At 38.2% G+C, this 16236-nt stretch overlaps 1 protein-coding gene and 1 non-coding gene across 3 annotated transcripts; both read left to right on the top strand.

The window, feature by feature from the left end:
* Positions 1-1334: 1334 nt before the first annotated feature.
* Positions 1335-15374, top strand: TIPIN (TIMELESS interacting protein). Of its 2 annotated transcripts, none has more exons than XM_065941767.1 (8): positions 1335-1405; positions 7681-7821; positions 7938-8016; positions 8227-8302; positions 10423-10545; positions 10772-10835; positions 13039-13245; positions 14549-15374. In XM_065941767.1, the coding sequence occupies exons 2-8, from the start codon at positions 7689-7691 to the stop codon at positions 14737-14739; spliced, it is 873 nt and encodes a 290-aa protein (XP_065797839.1). In that variant the 5' UTR covers positions 1335-1405; positions 7681-7688; the 3' UTR covers positions 14740-15374. The 2 variants fall into 2 exon arrangements, with proteins under 2 accessions (XP_065797839.1, XP_065797840.1); XM_065941768.1 differs by lacking the exon at positions 1335-1405 and adding an exon at positions 5549-5739.
* LOC136172794 (small Cajal body-specific RNA 14) lies at positions 11251-11386 on the top strand. Its single transcript, XR_010664130.1, has one exon. It is a non-coding gene; the product is annotated as a small Cajal body-specific RNA 14 (non-coding RNA).
* Positions 15375-16236: the final 862 nt, after the last annotated feature.

Here is a 16236-nt window from a genome sequence, read left to right as displayed (position 1 = left end):
CCTCTTCACTTTCTTTTCACCACGTCATAAGGGTGGTGTCATCTGCATATCTGAGGTTATTGATATTTCTCCTGGCAATCTTGATTCCAGCTTGTGCTTCTTCCAGCCCAGCGTTTCTCATGATGTACTCTGCATATAAGTTAGTTCCCCTACCAGGGATCAAATACAAGTCCTCTCCATTGCAAGGTGGATTCTTAACACTAAACCACCAGTGAAGTCTGATGAGTGTTTCTTATCTTTTTCTTTTCTTTTTTTAATATTTATTTGACGGCACCAAGTCTTAGTTGCAGCATGTGGGATCTAGTTCCCCAACCAGGAATCGAACCCTGGGCCCTCTGACATGGGAGCATGGAGTCTTAGACACTGGACCACCAGGTAAGTCCTGAAGTGTTCCTTGATCGTTCTGTGGTGTCAAAGTACTTGTCTGGGGAGAACCGCGCAGGATGGGCTGAGCAGGTCTGTTGTTCCACAGGGTCAAGCTTCTCCAGCATGTAGACAAGGTCTCCCTGCTCATTGAGGTAATACTGGAGAAGCCTGACCACACTGAAGCCAGAGTTTCCAATTCCATCTGCAGCTGCCTCTAACTGATGGCCTCATGTGTTTTCAACACTATTCACTTTTAAAAACACCAAACAATTCTAAAAGTTTTAATGACATGGCCTATGTGAAAACTATTTTTTTTTTTAACATGTCTGGTGCAATTGCTAAGGAAAATGTATTCCTAGTTTTTCTCCCACGTGAAAAAGGTCAGACATTAATACGTCAATGCCTTACAACTGTGGTAGTTATATTCACATGGTGCATGCTCAGTGCCTCAGTGGGGTTCTACTCTTTGCCACCCTATAGACTGTAGCCAGCCAGGTAGGCTCCTCTGTCCATGGGATTTTCCAGGCAAGAATAGGGGAGTGGGTTGTTATTTCCTCCTCCAAGGGATCCCGTGGTAGGCGGCTTCCTTACCACTGAACCACCTGAGAATTCATGTTCAAGGAATTCTGATAGTAAATCTGAAGAATTGGTAGCGTCTTACAAAATTCTGTTTGCAGCTATCCTTTATATTTCATCCACAGTCCAGTTTCTAAAAAACCTGAGATCTATTTCCACAGTCTAAAGTGCATAGAGCATAAGCAACACGAACATCACACGAGCAAGGAGGTTAAACTTCTCAGAGGAATTCAGGAAGGCGGATGCGATGAGGAGGTCAGTAATGCGATGGGCTGGACCTGCGAAAGGTGGGGTAGACATGGGTGGGCGGGACCTGGCGGAGGTGGGTCTGGTAGGCACCGCCCAGGGCGCGCGCAGATTTGGCGCCGAACGCCAAGGAGTCTTCTCGCGAGAGTTCGAGGGAAACGCGGTTTATTTCCGCCGCGCGGAAGTCTGCGCTGTTGGCGGCTGCGGCCCGAGCGAGGTGAGAGCGGGCCGAGGGTCGAGTGAAATTACGGAGGGAAGAGACGGTCGAGATAGTCAGGCGGGGGAGCGGGCATGCTGGGCAGTAGCAAGGAGGGAGAGAGGAAGCAGGCGGACATGACTTAGACGGACGTGGACTGATTAGGGCTGCAGGGAAGGGAGGCCTGACCGGCCACGACCTGTGCAGAGAGGAGGTCGGTGGGGGCCAGAGCTGCCGCTTTTTTTACTTCGTTTACGTTGGGGTCTGCCACTCTCTAAACCAAACCTTTTAGTGGAAAGGAGCGTATGTCAGATACATCTTTTACATTTCCAGCTTCTGTACCGCGATTTCTAAACGTAGGAGGCGTCCTGTGAATGTTGAATGAATACGGTTGAAAGAGAGGATAGACAAGCACGGAAGAGGGGAGGTTGGAGAAGAGGAATAGGATGGGAAGTTTTGTGGTTTTGAGCCTGGGTAGCAAAGATGGAGTCAGTCTGGTAGGACTTCTGGCGACAAGGTCTTCTGTTTTGATAACTTAAAAGTTGGACGTTGGACACCAAAGACTGTGGGAACGAATTTGTATGTTAAATTTCTTTGTTACCTTCACTCCTCTGCGATTCTGAGGCCTAGAGGAGGACGTGAAGAGAGCTTCATCAGTATCTAAAAAGAGGCTATGCAAGGAACTGTCATACTCACTACCAGTTTACTGACAAGTCCCACTCCAGGCTCGACTAAGTTATACTTACTATAGTTTGTGCCTTGTTACCTCATTCATAGCTCCCTTTTGGCCTCAAAGATGTGAACCACATTTCTTCCCAGGAGGCTTAACCAGAATGGGGCTAAGTATACTTTTTGGTGATACGAAACTGGATTATTTTAGGTTTGCCAAAAGGTGGTTTTTTTTTTTTTTTTTTTTTTTTGTATAATGGCTCTAATAGCACTTAGTTGTGTTTAACTTCATTGAAAACAAATTTGTTACATTGTATTGTGACAGCTGTCATATCAGCATGCGTTAAAAAAAATCAAAATTGGTGAATTTTTGTGTGGCCATTTTAATATTGAAGATGGAAGAAAAAAGCATTTTTGGCATATTATCCTTTATTATTTTAAGAAAGGTAAAAATGCAACTGAAACTCAAAAAAGATTTGTACAGTATATGGAGAAGGTACTGTGACTGAGCAAAAGTGTTAAAAGTGATTTACAAAGTTTCATGCTGGAGATTTCTCGCTGTATGATGCTCCATGGTCTGGTAGACCAGTGAATAAATCGAGACATTGAGAACAATCAATGTTATACTACATGGGAGATAGCTGACATATTCAAGATATCCAGATCAAGCATTGAAAATAATTTGCACCAGCTTGGTTATGTACATCGCTTTGATGTTTGGGTTCCACATAAGTTAAGTGGAAAAAGCCTTCTTGACCTTATTTTTGCATGCAATTCTTTACTTAAATGTAACAAAAAACTTCCATTTTTAAAACAATTTGTTATGGGAGATTAAAAATGGATACACTACAATAATGTGGAATGGAAGAGATCCTGGGGTAAGGGAAGTTAACCATCAACCACACCAAAGGCCTGTCTTCATCCAAAGAAGGTGATGTTGTGTATATGGTGAGATTGAAAGGAAGTCGTCTTTTAGAAGCTCTTTCTGGAAAACCAAAGGATTGATTCCAACAAATACTGGTCCCAATTTGTTCATTAGCTAAGTGTTGTCTTACTCTTTGCGACATCATGGACTGCTGCTTGACCAGCTTCCCTGTCCTTCGGTATCTCCCCGAGTTTGCTCAAACTTATGTCCATTGAGTCAGTGATGCCATCCAGACGTTTCATCCTTTGTTGCCCCTTGTCCTCTTGCCCTCAATCTTTCCCAGCATCAGGGTCTTTTCCAAGGAGTTGGCTCTTTGCATCACATGGCCAAATTATTAGTTTCACCATCAGTCCATCCAATGAATATTCAGGGTAAATTCCTTTAGAATTGACTGGTTTGACCACCTTGCAGTCCAAGGGACTCTCAAGAATCTTCTCCGGCACCGCAGTTCAAAAGCATCAATTCTTTGGTGCTCAGCCTTCTTTATGGTCGAACTCTCATGTCCGAACCTGAAGGCTGGAAAAACCATAGCTTTGACTATATAGACTTTTGTTGGCAAAGTGATGTCTCTGTTTTTTAATACTCTGTCTAGGTTTGTCATAGTTTTTCTTCCAGGGAGCAAGTGTCTTTCAGTTTCATGCCTGCAGTCACAATCCACAGTGATTTTGGAGCTCAAGAAAATGAAATCTGCCAGTTTCCATGTTAGACCAGCTGAAAGCACTTAACAAAAAGCGTCTGGAATTTGTCACCAGAAAACCACATGTTTCTTTTCTTTTAAAAATATTTATTTATTTAAAATTCATTTATTTTTAATTGAAAGGTAATTGCTTCACAATATTTGTTGGCCTCTTCCATACATTAACATGATCAGCCATAGGTGTACGTATGTCCCCTCCCTCTTGAGCCTCCCTCTCACTTCCCACCCCTCTAGGATGTTGCAGAGCCCCAGTTTGAGTTCTCTGAGTCATAAAACAAATAACCTGTTGGTTATCTATTTTACATATGGTAGTATATATGTTTCCATGTTTCTCTCTCAATTCATCCCACCTTCTCCTTCCTGCCCCCCTCCTTGTCCATAAGTTTTGTCTCTATGTCTGCATCTCCATTGCTGCCCTGCAGATAGGTACATTACTGCCATCTTTCTAGATTCTATATATATATGCATTAATATACTATATTTGTTTTCCTGTTTCTCACTTCCCTGTGTATAATAGGCTCTAGATACATCCACTTCATTAGAACTGACTCAGATGTGTCCCTTTTAATGGCTGAATAATATTCCATTGTATATATGTATCACTATTTCTTTTATCCGTTCATCTGTTGATGGACATCTAGGTTACTTCCATGTCCCAGTTCTTGGAAATAGTGCTGCAGGGGACATTGGAGTACATGTGCCTTTTTCAGTTTTGATTTCCTCAGAGTATATGCCAAATAGTGGGGTTGCTGGGTTGTATGTCAGTTCTGCTCCCAGTTTTTTTGGGAATCATATTTTCCAAAGTGGCTGTATCAGTTTACTTTTCCACCAGTAGAGCAAGAGGGTTCCCTTTTCTCCACACCCTCTCCAGTGTTTATTGTTTGTGGGTTTTTTGATGAGGGCCATTCTGACTGGTGTGAGGTGATACCACATTGTAGTTTTTTTTTTTTTTTCCCCCATAGACGGCAGCCCACCAGGCTGCCTGGTCCCTGGGATTCTCCACGCAAGAATGCTGGAGTGGGTTGCCATTTCCTTCTCCAGTACTTGAAAGTGAAGTCGCTCAGTTGTCCCACTCTTAGCGACCCCGTGGACTGCAGCCTACCAGGCTCCTCCGTCCATGGGATTTTCCAGGCAAGAGTACTGGAGTGGGGTGCCATTGCCTTCTCCCTCATTGTAGTTTTGATTTTCATTTCTCTAATAATGAGCGATGTTGAGCATTTTTTCATCTTTTTATTAGCTATCTGTATGTCTTCTTTGGAGAAATGTCTGTTTAGGTCTTTTGCCCACTTTTTGATTGGGTTGTTTGTTTCTCTGGTATCATATTTCTTTGATAATCAGGCAAAAACTATTACAGCTTGGCTGGGAAGTTCTGATTCATCCATCAGGCATTGCACCTTTGGATTTCCATTAGTTTTGGTCTGTACAAAATTCTCTTAATGGAAAAAAAATCTCCATTCTCTGGAAGACTGTAAAAGGCACCTGGAACTGTTCTTTCCTCAAAAAGATAAAAAGTTTTGAGAAGATGGAATTACAAACTTGCCTTAAAAATGGCAGAAGGTAGTGGAACAACAGGGAATACGTTGTTCAATAATGTTCTTGATGAAAATGAAAAATATATCTTCTATTTTTACTTAAAAACCAAAGAAACTTCAGTATTAACATTTAACTGCCTTTCCAGTTTTGAAAATCTATGGTTGATAACTTGGTTTTGTTTTTATGTACTTGTCTTGGAAATTTAGAATTGGAGAGACTTTGGAAATCATCTGGCTCTAGTAGTTTTACAGTTTCGGGGAAATTGTGAAATTCTTCATTCCTCCATCAACAATTGTTTTTCATTATTTTTGTTTTTTAGTGGTCCATCGCAGTTATTAACCCTGCTAGGTGGAAATTGCAAGGGTCAAGTATCATTGCCATCTGAACTCTCCCTGTCCATACTCAGGAACTGAACAGATTCAGATAACTTTCTGAGATATCTTTCTTTCATGAACTCTCCTGTTTGCTATCCAAAACTCAGGAATCTGATAGATTGGGATAAAGCATTACACCACCCATGACCTGAACTCGGTAAGAGTAACTCTCAATATCTGAATTCAGGGAAAAACATGGATTTGGATAGCAAGGATTCTTGGGCTACTTGTTCTGGCAGTGAAATGAGAAAGGTCAATTGTCACTTCAGTTCTCCTCTCTGGGACCAACACTTTGTTCTCTTCCTCCAGGGTTCCAGCCTTGCCCTCCAGGAGTCCCTTCCCTGTCCATTTCCCTCTTGGCCATATTTGAAGTAGGTGTTGGGAGGTGTGCTCTCCTTTGGGGCTGTAGAGCTGCCCGGGGTTTCTGCTAGTTCAAATTGGGAGGGCCAAGATCAAGAACTGTTTCTCCAACACCAGCTGTTTATCAGTTTTGGGGATACAGTAGAGGAGAACAAAGACCCACCTTGTCATTGCCCTTTTAGAACTACAGTCTCCTATGGGAGACAAACATTTATCAAATAATGAGACAAATCGAACCTAATATTGGGTCTGCATAGTGCTATGAAACTACTACTTGACAGTTTGAATGCTTATTATAGAGGATTTAATTTAGGAAAATCGGGGAAGATTTTTCTGATTTGACAGTTGAGATCTGAAAGGGATGGGGAGTTAGAGAAGAGCCTTTGTAAAGGTCTGAGGGATAGACAAAGTATAGAGAATGGTGTGAAGTCTGTAGAGAAGTAGGAAGGTGCTAAACCCTGCAGAGCCTTAGAGTTCTGTCATTATCCTAAGAGCAGCAGAAAGTTGAAGTGTTTAAGCCTGGTGGTGATGTGATTAGCTTGATGTTTCCAAAGGTTAGTTAAGCTGCAATAGGAAGAATGGAGTGAAAGGGCAAAATGAATAGGAGTAATGGAATAATCCAATAAATGTTAGGAAGTAGTTGTGGAGAGAGAAATGGCAGGCTCAAGGAATAATCTGGAGGTAAATGGACAGGGTAAGTAGGATAGGGGAATGAAGTATTAAGGGTGACTTGCAGGTTTCTGACTTGTGTAGCTGGATTGGTGTCATTTACTGAATGGGGAAAATTTAGAAGATTGCTTTTATACATGTTAAGTTATAGATGCCTTTGAAAAATTTTAGAGCTGTAGAATGAGAAGTCGGGATTTAGGGCTCAGATTTGATGCTTGTGTAGAAATAAAAAATTAGTGAGTCATCTATAAATTAGAGTCATGTGCATAACAGAGTGAAGAGGGCCTAGGATGAAATCTTGGATACTTATTAACCAGGTTAGAGGAAGATAAATTCTCAGAAATTTAGGAGGCATGTCCAGGAAGGGAGGAAAACCAGGTGAGTACTGTGTTTCAGAAGTCAACAAAAATACTTTTCCAGCAAAAGGAACTGATCAAAAGTGTCAGATGTTTCTGAGAGGGCAAGTGAGATGGTATGAAAAGCATTCTTTCAAGTTACCAATCAAGAAATTATTTCCATTTCAAAGGAAACTTTACTAGAAAGCCAATATGTAAACAGTATTTTTATTTTTTCCTTTTTTGGCCCCACTGCGCAGCTTATGGGATCTTAGTTCCCAGGGCAGGGATTGAACCCAGGCCCCCGGTAGTGAGAGCACAGAGCCATAACCACTGAAGCACCCGGGAATTCCCAGTAATAATTTTAAAAAGCTCTGGTTGGAGTGGAAGTGAGGTTCTCATACCCTGCCTGTTTTACCCCATTTGGACCACAGTTTGAAACCCTCTGAAAAGTTAAAATCATTTTATAATGGGGAAACTCAACAGTTAAGGTAAAATGTTTTGCTCAAACCCATAGTTATTTAGTGGTAGGCTGTCCATTAGAACTCATTTCTTCCAGTTTCTAACTTAGGTTCTTTTTGCTGTAACTGTTATATTCTCCACTTTGTTTCACGATGTGTGAGTTTGAAAATTTCTTTAACTGACTGAACAACATGCATTTTGCTGCAAGTGGAACTTAACTGTGCAATAGAAAAACTGCTTGGATGAATAAACATTTTACTTTTCTCTCCCAGAGGAAAAGATGCTAGAACCACAGGAAAATGGCTTGATTGACGTACCAGATTATGAGCATATAGAAGATGAAACTTTTCCTCCGTTCCCACCTCCAGCCTCTCCAGAGAGAGAAGATGGTGAAGGCGCTGAACCTGAAGAAGGTCCATGACACCAAAGTGGTGTCCATGTTCAGCTATCCCTCTGTCAGCTTACAAAATGACACATTTTATAAGTGAGGCTTAAATAAGTAATATTAAGTCTTGGTATGTTTCACCAGAGTCGGGGAGAGGAGCGTCTGTTCCCGTATCTCCGAAGAGAACCGTTAAAAGGAATATACCCAAGCTGAATGCTGAGAGGTACATTTACTGTTTCCTTAAACACTTCTACTTGTCTTTCCATCATCTTTTCCCTCTTATGTTACAAGCTTTTGGTTGGGATGATTTTGGAATCAGATATTTCTAAAGGCATTTTTTTCAGTTTAACAGATAACATTTTTTTTCTTATGGTCTTGCTTTGGCCTTGATGGCTTTAGAAAGCTTGAAATTTAAAAATACTTCTGTTTACAGATTAATTTCAGAGAGAGGGCTCCCAGCATTAAGGCATATGTTTGAGAAGGCAAAATTCAAAGGTAAAGGTCATGAGGTAAGAAATGTCTGATTTGTATTTTAGACCTTTGTTTCTTAAAATATTGGTAAGACTGTGTGCCCATTATCATGTTCTCAGGAATCTTAGAATGTTTCACAGATCCTGTCATTCATCATCATATCTTTAGAAACTGATATGTGGAAAGGACATTGAAGACATTTAGGAACTGTCAATCTCTGCACAAGTGAACATTTAAAAATTTCCTTTGCATCATGTAGAATGTAGATATAATTTTTTTGCAGATGATATCTTTGTAGAGCTTTGTAATAATTTATGAAGGATTTTCAGATATGTTCTTAAATTATCAACATCTGGGGTAGGTGTTGGTCCCATTATGTAGTGAAGGAAACTGAGTTTTAGTTTTAAACTTCCACCGCCAGTGGTTAAGAGCAGACCCTTGGCTTTTGTTTCATGGACCAGCTAGAGGAATTAATACAACATGAGCATGATTTTGGTGTGGCATTTGGAGAGTTGGAAAGAGGGAAGTGACCAGAGGCCAACTATTCAGAGGCTATTTCACTCCCAGGGGAACGAAGTGAAATAGCCTAGATCGGATATTAATAATAGCAGGGGGATGAACAACATATAATACTTGGAGGTGATTGGGAGGTACAAAAGTAAAAATTAATCCCCAAATTTTAAACCTAGGAGGCTGAAAAGCCTGTATTACATTTTCTTAGTTTCAGTGGACAATAAGGAAGAATATAAGCCTGTGTTCTGTTTTGCCACAAAACTAAAACTAAGTCAAGATATTTTAAAATTGCCCAGCTCAGTTAATTCATTGCTCTTATTGAAATTTTCAGGTAGTAATGATAAACTGGTGCTTTGAATTTGTGACATCTTCATCATTTTCATAAGTACTTTGTTAAGATAAATAAACTTATATGAAGAGTAAATATTTTGTATTCCTTCACTGGGTGAGGGTGGACTCTGAGTTTGTCTAGTCTCCTATACTTTGCCTTTGAAAATTCTTACTGTGTTCTCACAAAGTTGCATCACTGATGCCTTTTTTCCAGGTATGATTTGGGACTTTACACTGTATTTAGGTTTGTCTCTTCTCTGTCCCTTGGGTCTAACATGACATTGTGAGGTGGCTGATCAACAACTGGAAGATGGTCATAGGTGGTTGAGTCTTTAAAAGAACTTTTATCTTTATCAGAATGAGAATGATAAGACATTATTTCTCAGTATTACATATTGAGTTATTGGTAGAGTTGATTGTTTTAACCATGAGCTTCTTATGGTTCAAATACCACCATCACAATAATAGTGGACATTTGCGGGCTTGCTTTGTGTCAGGCACTTTTCCAGTATTACTTAATTCTTCTAACAACCCTATGAAGTGTGTATAATCTCATTTTATTCATGAAGAAAAATTACACAGATTTTACCTGTGATTTGTTGAAAGTCACATAGCTGTTAAGTGGTAGAATTTAGATTTGAATCTATGCAGTCTGATCCAGAGCTTTTAACTACTCTCCTATTTTAAAATTCTGTAAGAAAAAAAAAATTTATAGTTAAAACCAGGAATTTGGAGCTTTTTTCATTTATTACTGTGGTTTATTAAACTTTGTTTTTCATTAAAATTTTTTTTTAATGTTAAATTGAAGTTTCAAATGTAGAGAGGTATTGTGGTCTGAGAATGTTTGCACTTGTCTTACTAGTCTTCAGTACTTTGCCCTTGGAATTTCTGAGTATATTTTCACAGAGCTGATTCTCAGTGCTTTCTTCTCTGTATCAGATTTTTAGGGTCCTCTCAGTTTGTATAGTTATTTCTAAAAGATAACCTTGTCATATTTTATTAAATTTACTTTCAAGTATTACTTTATAGTCCTGAAAAGACACATGTGATTATCTTTTAACTTTTATTAAGTTTTCATACTAGGTTTCTTTTTCCCTCTGATTTTTAAAGCCTACTGCAGGTTTTAAACCTACTGCAATCCTCTAAGCCCTTAATACATACTTTTCTTCTTAAAGTTTCTTCTAAAAGTTTATTAACCTTATAGATATAAAAGGACACCAGTGACTTTGGTACTACTGTTCAATTCTGAAATATGCTGACAAGGTCACTTGTGAGAATGAATCTTCTATTTAGCACTTTTATTTTTATGTACCAGGCTGAGGACTTGAAGACCCTAATCAGACACATGGAGCACTGGGCACATAGACTATTTCCTAAACTGAAATTTGAAGATTTTATTGACAGAGTTGAATATCTGGGAAATAAAAAGGAAGTTCAGGTAGGTGTTGAGATTATTATGAATATCATTCACAATGCTAAATTGTATAAGGATATATTTAGTTGAGGCTAAGTAGCTCTTTGGGGTCTTCATTTTGCAGTCTTAGTAGAGAGGAGAAGAGTTAATAGTAGTTACTTGAGCAACTTTTTTTGAAGCTAAGAATAAAATCAGTGACCACTTTCTCCCAAATCTAAGTGAAAATGTAAAAAATGTCTTTTATTTTCAGACCTGTTTAAAACGAATTCGACTTGATCTCCCTATTTTACATGAAGATTTTGTTAGCAATAATGGTAAGAATATAAGTTTATGTACTTGATAAAGTTTGCTTTTACAAATGGATCTAGTTGGGGTCGGCAGTGTTACAGGACTGAGTTCTTAGTCTATTTTGAGTATATAATTACAGTTTAGTAAATAGGAATGAATTAAGATGCCTTGATACATGTAGAATACACAGTGGTATGCCATTAAGAGATGTAAAAATATCTTTACATGTTCACAAAGAGCATGAGTTTTTGTGAACTGTTGGTATGACCCATTGATCTTTTGTAGTGCTTGTTAATAAAAATATATGAAAAGATACAGTGTTCATATACATGCCCATTATAAAAAAGTGGTTCTGGGAAATTAGAATAATTTGATGTTGAACTACTTTCACATTTCACACAAGAGTACAGATCTTGTGTATACGACTTTATTTAGACCTTTGTGACTGTTCCTTGTATTGATTGCATTTGTTAGTTGTACAGTGCAACCATAGGCAGTCACATACATCAAAACATATGGTTCCTGCCGACAGGGTCTGTATAGTTATCAGATTTTCTGTGCGATGGCTCCATACATGTTTACTTTTTGTTTTTAAAATTTTTAATAGATGTAGTAGAAAATACAGGCTCCATATAGAATACCCAAAAGTTATTTAGAAATTGCTTTTAAAAGTGTAAAAGATTGTGATTTAAATAATCCAAGGCTTAATTATTTGGTAAGAATTTATGGTATGAGATGTTGGCGTGGGATTTGATCTGTGACAGGAATTGGTTATTAGACTGAATCCCACAGCACACCCTACGGGGTTAGTTAGCTTATGCATTGGACGCTTTGAACTTCGTACAGCGTGCTCATGGGCTTCCTTGGCAGCTCAGTGGTAAAGAATCTGCCTGCCAGTGCAGGAGACATGGGTTGGGAGAAGGAAATGGCGACCCACACCACTGTTCTTGCTTGGGAAATCCCATGGACAGAGGAGTCTGGTGAGCCATGGTCCATGGGGCCACAAAAGAGTTGGACATAGTGACTAAATAACATCAACACTGTACAATGTATATATATATATAGTATGTATATATATATCCACCCCCCCCCAAGGAAAGGAGAGTAAATGTATGTGTAAATTCATATTTCTAATGGTTGTCTTGGTGATACGAATTTTTTTCCCCACTTGTCAGATCTGATGAATTATCTTTTTTTTTTTTAACTCCATAATGTGAATGATACAAAGAAGATGAAGTGTCAGCTTTGCCATCTTCTTCTTGCTTATATTTCTGTTATCTTCTACCTACAGATGTTCTGTTATTTTGCAAAAACCTTTTAAAGTTACCACTTGTGCATTTTGTTAGGGTTGTTTTGGTTAAAATAGATAGTATGTCAGTTTGCTTAACTGGGTCATCAGAATATCAGCTATATGTCATAATATGCTGAATTTAAAAAATGAGGACTCGACTCCACCCTGCCTTGAAGGTAGCTTAGGATAAGTGATAGGTTGTCACTGCCAATTCTTCTTCTAAATTTAAGTTAGAAGAAGAAATATAAATTTTTCTTAATTCTTAAATGAAGTATAAAGGGAAAATTTGGTATTTACTTTTCATACCCCTGTGGGTCATTTTAGGAACATCCTACTTTGAGTAACTGGTATACAGGGCTTTAAGAATTTATTAAGACTAATAATGTAGAGAGGACTTAATTAAAAAATTAGCTTGGAAATAAGTTTCACTTTGTGTCTTGGTTTTACTCTATATAAAAATAGCCTATATATCTTCCCAGTGCACCAGGCCCGAGCACTTGTCTCATGCATCCAGCCTGTATGACAAAACCCACTACAATATTGTAAAGTAATTAGCCTCCAACTAATAAAAATAAATGAAAAAAAAAATAGCCTATATAAAATAATTACTGTGTATCATACAAACAATGTAGCAAGCTAGTAAAATGTTTTTAATGTAAAACAAGGCTATGCCTTGGATTCTTTTATTAGCAACTAGGAAGTTTTGCTCTCTGTTAATGCATATTTTTAAACTAGTATCCCATTGGACTTAAAATAACTTTAAATATTCCTTCTACTTGTTTGAGTCAAGCATGTCAAGCATCTGACATTCTCATACCTCACAAATTGTTTCTTCACATCTGGTACCTTGTTTTGAATTGGTTTTCAGTCAATAGCTGCAGAAACTCTTTTTCTAACTAGTTTAACACTACAGATACACTTTTTCCCTTCTACTGCAGATGAAGTAGAGGAAAATAATGGCCATGATGTAACTGCTACCGAATTAGATCCGTTTCTGACAAACTCATATGAAAGTGTAGAGTTTGCTTCTGAGTCAAGTAGAAGCCTAACAGAAGAAGAACAACAAAGAATTGAGAGAAATAAACAACTGGCCTTGGAAAGAAGACAGGCAAAGCTACTGAGTAACAGTCAGTCCCTAGGAAATGGTAAATTTTATGCTGCATTTTATGTGCTACCATTCATATATCAAGGGCATGTTAGAAATTTTAACTTCTTTGCTATTCCTCCAAATAAAATAACTCGAAGAAGAGAAAAATATGGTGTAGTATATTAAATTTATGTATATTTGAGAGAGAGAGTGAGTGAGAGACCTAGTTGGAATCCACAAAGAATACAAGTTCAAGATAGTTTTCTGGGTAGCTGAACATCTGTTAAAAAGTTATTCTAATAGTCACTTAAAATTGATTCTGGATCTTTCAAAAACATATTCTTCCCTGACTCCCTAAAGCATGTGACATATAATTTTATCTTAATGATCATAATTAAAATATTAATTGCTTTGTTATTCCCTAAACATATAAAATACTCTACACCCATTGAGGACTTTAGAGCCATTTGCTGTGACATGAATAGGTCCCAAAATGCTTTTTATTGCATTGTGTCACTTCTGTTGTGAGCTGTCATATTTGCTTTCTTATTGACTCCCTTATCTCTTTTAAAACTGCCTTAAAGTTTGCTGATTTAAAACAGACTGTGGGTTTGGAAACTGGATAATCAGGTTTGGTAAAGCTGTATTTAAAAAATAATTGCAAATTGCTTTTGAATAAAGCACACATAATCACATTTATCTTTGTCAGTTTCCAATCCAGTTTTTCCTTTTGAAGTGGGAAAATAAGAATTATAGTAGTGAAGATACCATGTTATAAAACAAGTTTCAGCCAAAATAATGAAATTCTCAAGTGAAAGTTATTCAGTGGTATTATCAGTTTTTTCCCAGTTAGAATGAATTTAATTTTTAACCTAACAAATGGATGTTTTATACTACTTTGTGAAAAATACATAAAGATAGAACTGTTGTTGATGGCAGTTCTTCTTGCTGTCATTATCAAAGTTTACTTGGCAATAAGTATTTTAAGGCACATCTTCTATTTATAATATATGACTTTAAAATTTTCTGAGTAGAAATGAGTATCTTAAATATTTTTTATTATAGATCACTTATATATCTCATAAGAACATTTGACTTTAAAAAACCTATCTAGTAATTATAATTTTTGAATGGGAACAGTTGCATTTGGCTATGATTCAAAAGTTTGAGTTCGACTTGCATTTTTAATGGATTTTATAATAATACATGTATAGAAATGACTTTATTTGGAAGAAAGGAATCATAATTAACATTAAAATGATCATAGATTTCATTTTTATTGATTTAGACTCGTGAAGAAGTTTGTACTAGGTAAGATTGGATCCAGTGCTTATAATGAGTAATAATGGTTTCTCTCGCAGACTTGTTGGTGAACACACCCAGCACACAGCCACCTGAAGAGGGTAGTACAGGTAAGGAGCAAAAGGAGGAAGAATCAAATGAGTTTAACAAAGACCTTCTAGACAGTCCACATAATGATGGTGCTGCCAGTACTGTAAATGAAGAGGAGGAATTAAAAGTCGAGAAAACGCAACTGGACCAATCCTTTTAAAATGTACAGTAGTTACTTCAGGAACATTTCTAGATGAAGCCTTAAGTTGGATAGGCCTCAACTGAGAAAATCTATTAAGTTGCTGTCTTCCAAATTTGAGATGACTCTGCAGTGCATTTTGTCTGCTTTGAATGAAAATCTTTATATAGTGAAATTTTCAGATTCTTGTTTAAAATCTGGTATTATTTTAATTATGCTATGTGATCAATTGCTCAGTTGTGTCTGACTGTGACCCCCTGGATTGTAGCCCATCAGGTTCTTCTGTCCATAGGATTTTCCAGGCAGGAATCACTGGAGTGGGTTGCCATTTCCTCCTCCAGGGGATGTCGACCCAGGGATCAAACCTGCATCTCCAGTGTCTCCTGTATTACAGGTGGATTCTTTAGTGCTGAGCCACTGGGGAAGCCTTATTTATAATTATACTTGCTTCTTATTAACTTTTGTTGTCTATTTTTCTCCTTAGTGTTTATTTGTATTTAAGTATGACCTTGTAAAAATGATTGGTAGTTAATAAGTAGCTTTTGCTGCTTGTGTTCCATTGACTGCTCTGTTTTACTAAATTGGGTGGTGTTTTAAGATGTACATATGTATAATAAATACTAATGTTCTTTTTTAAATAAAAATCTCACAAAGTATCCCTAGAGGCTTTATAAAAGTTTCTTCCTGCTCTTTAGTGCTACACTATATACTTATGGTAAAATGTTTACACTTGTTATGTATGTGTTTACATGTCTTTTGAGAAGTCACTTTAATACTTTCAGAGGGTCAGTGAAAAGCTGATGTATTGACTGGCCTGCATAGGTCCTGCTGCTAAGTCACTTCAGTCGTGTCCGACTCTGTGTGACCCCATAGACGCAGCCCACTAGGCTCCGCCGTCCCTGGGATTCTCCAGGCAAGAACACTGGAGTGGGTTGCCACATAGGTCCTAGGGAAGTTCAGATGCTCCTTGGTACCTTTTTGTTGTTGTTCAGTCACTAAGTTGTATCCAACTCCTTGTGACCCCATGGACTGTGGCACACCAGGCTCCTCTGTCCATGGGGTTCTCCAGGCAGTCCTGTAGTGGATTACCATTTCCTTCTCCAGAGGATCTTCTCAGACCAGGGATCAAACCCGTATCTTCTGTATTGGCAGGCAGATTCTTTACCACTGAACCACCAGGGAAGGTTGGTACCTTACTGACTAGTTAGTTGGAGAGAAACTTGCAAAGTATCATGAGCACCTCAGGAGGATTCACAGGAGATCTTGCGTTGGTGGAGATGCCAAGGATTGGGAAGAACATGTGCAATAATATAGAAATGAAAATCTAGGAAATAAGAGATTTGGGAATGGCGGATATGAGGGTGAAGTGTGAGGCATTTGGTGGGAAGACCTAATTGGAGTTCTTCCAGCCTCAGTTTATCAACTTGGTGGAGGGGTAATTACAAACAGTACTATGTTGAGAATCAAGTTTTAAAGGTTTGTCTGGTTCTTAGGAGATTCCCACGAGGGAGAGGGCAA

This window comes from Muntiacus reevesi, chromosome 7 (assembly GCF_963930625.1).
Source record: "Muntiacus reevesi chromosome 7, mMunRee1.1, whole genome shotgun sequence".
Classification (NCBI taxonomy): domain Eukaryota; kingdom Metazoa; phylum Chordata; class Mammalia; order Artiodactyla; family Cervidae; genus Muntiacus; species Muntiacus reevesi.
This window is presented reverse-complemented; position numbering and strand designations above follow the sequence as displayed.

What these genes read in the sequence shown, in the direction of transcription:
- TIPIN (XM_065941767.1), top strand. Translation starts at nt 7,689, where the DNA reads ATGCTAGAACCACAGGAAAATGGCTTGATTGACGTACCAGATTATGAG. An exon ending in CCCAAGCTGAATGCTGAGAG is followed by an intron (nt 8,017 to 8,226) that starts GTACATTTACTG and finishes TTCTGTTTACAG; the next exon opens with ATTAATTTCAGAGAGAGGGC. An exon ending in GAAATAAAAAGGAAGTTCAG is followed by an intron (nt 10,546 to 10,771) that starts GTAGGTGTTGAG and finishes TTTTATTTTCAG; the next exon opens with ACCTGTTTAAAACGAATTCG.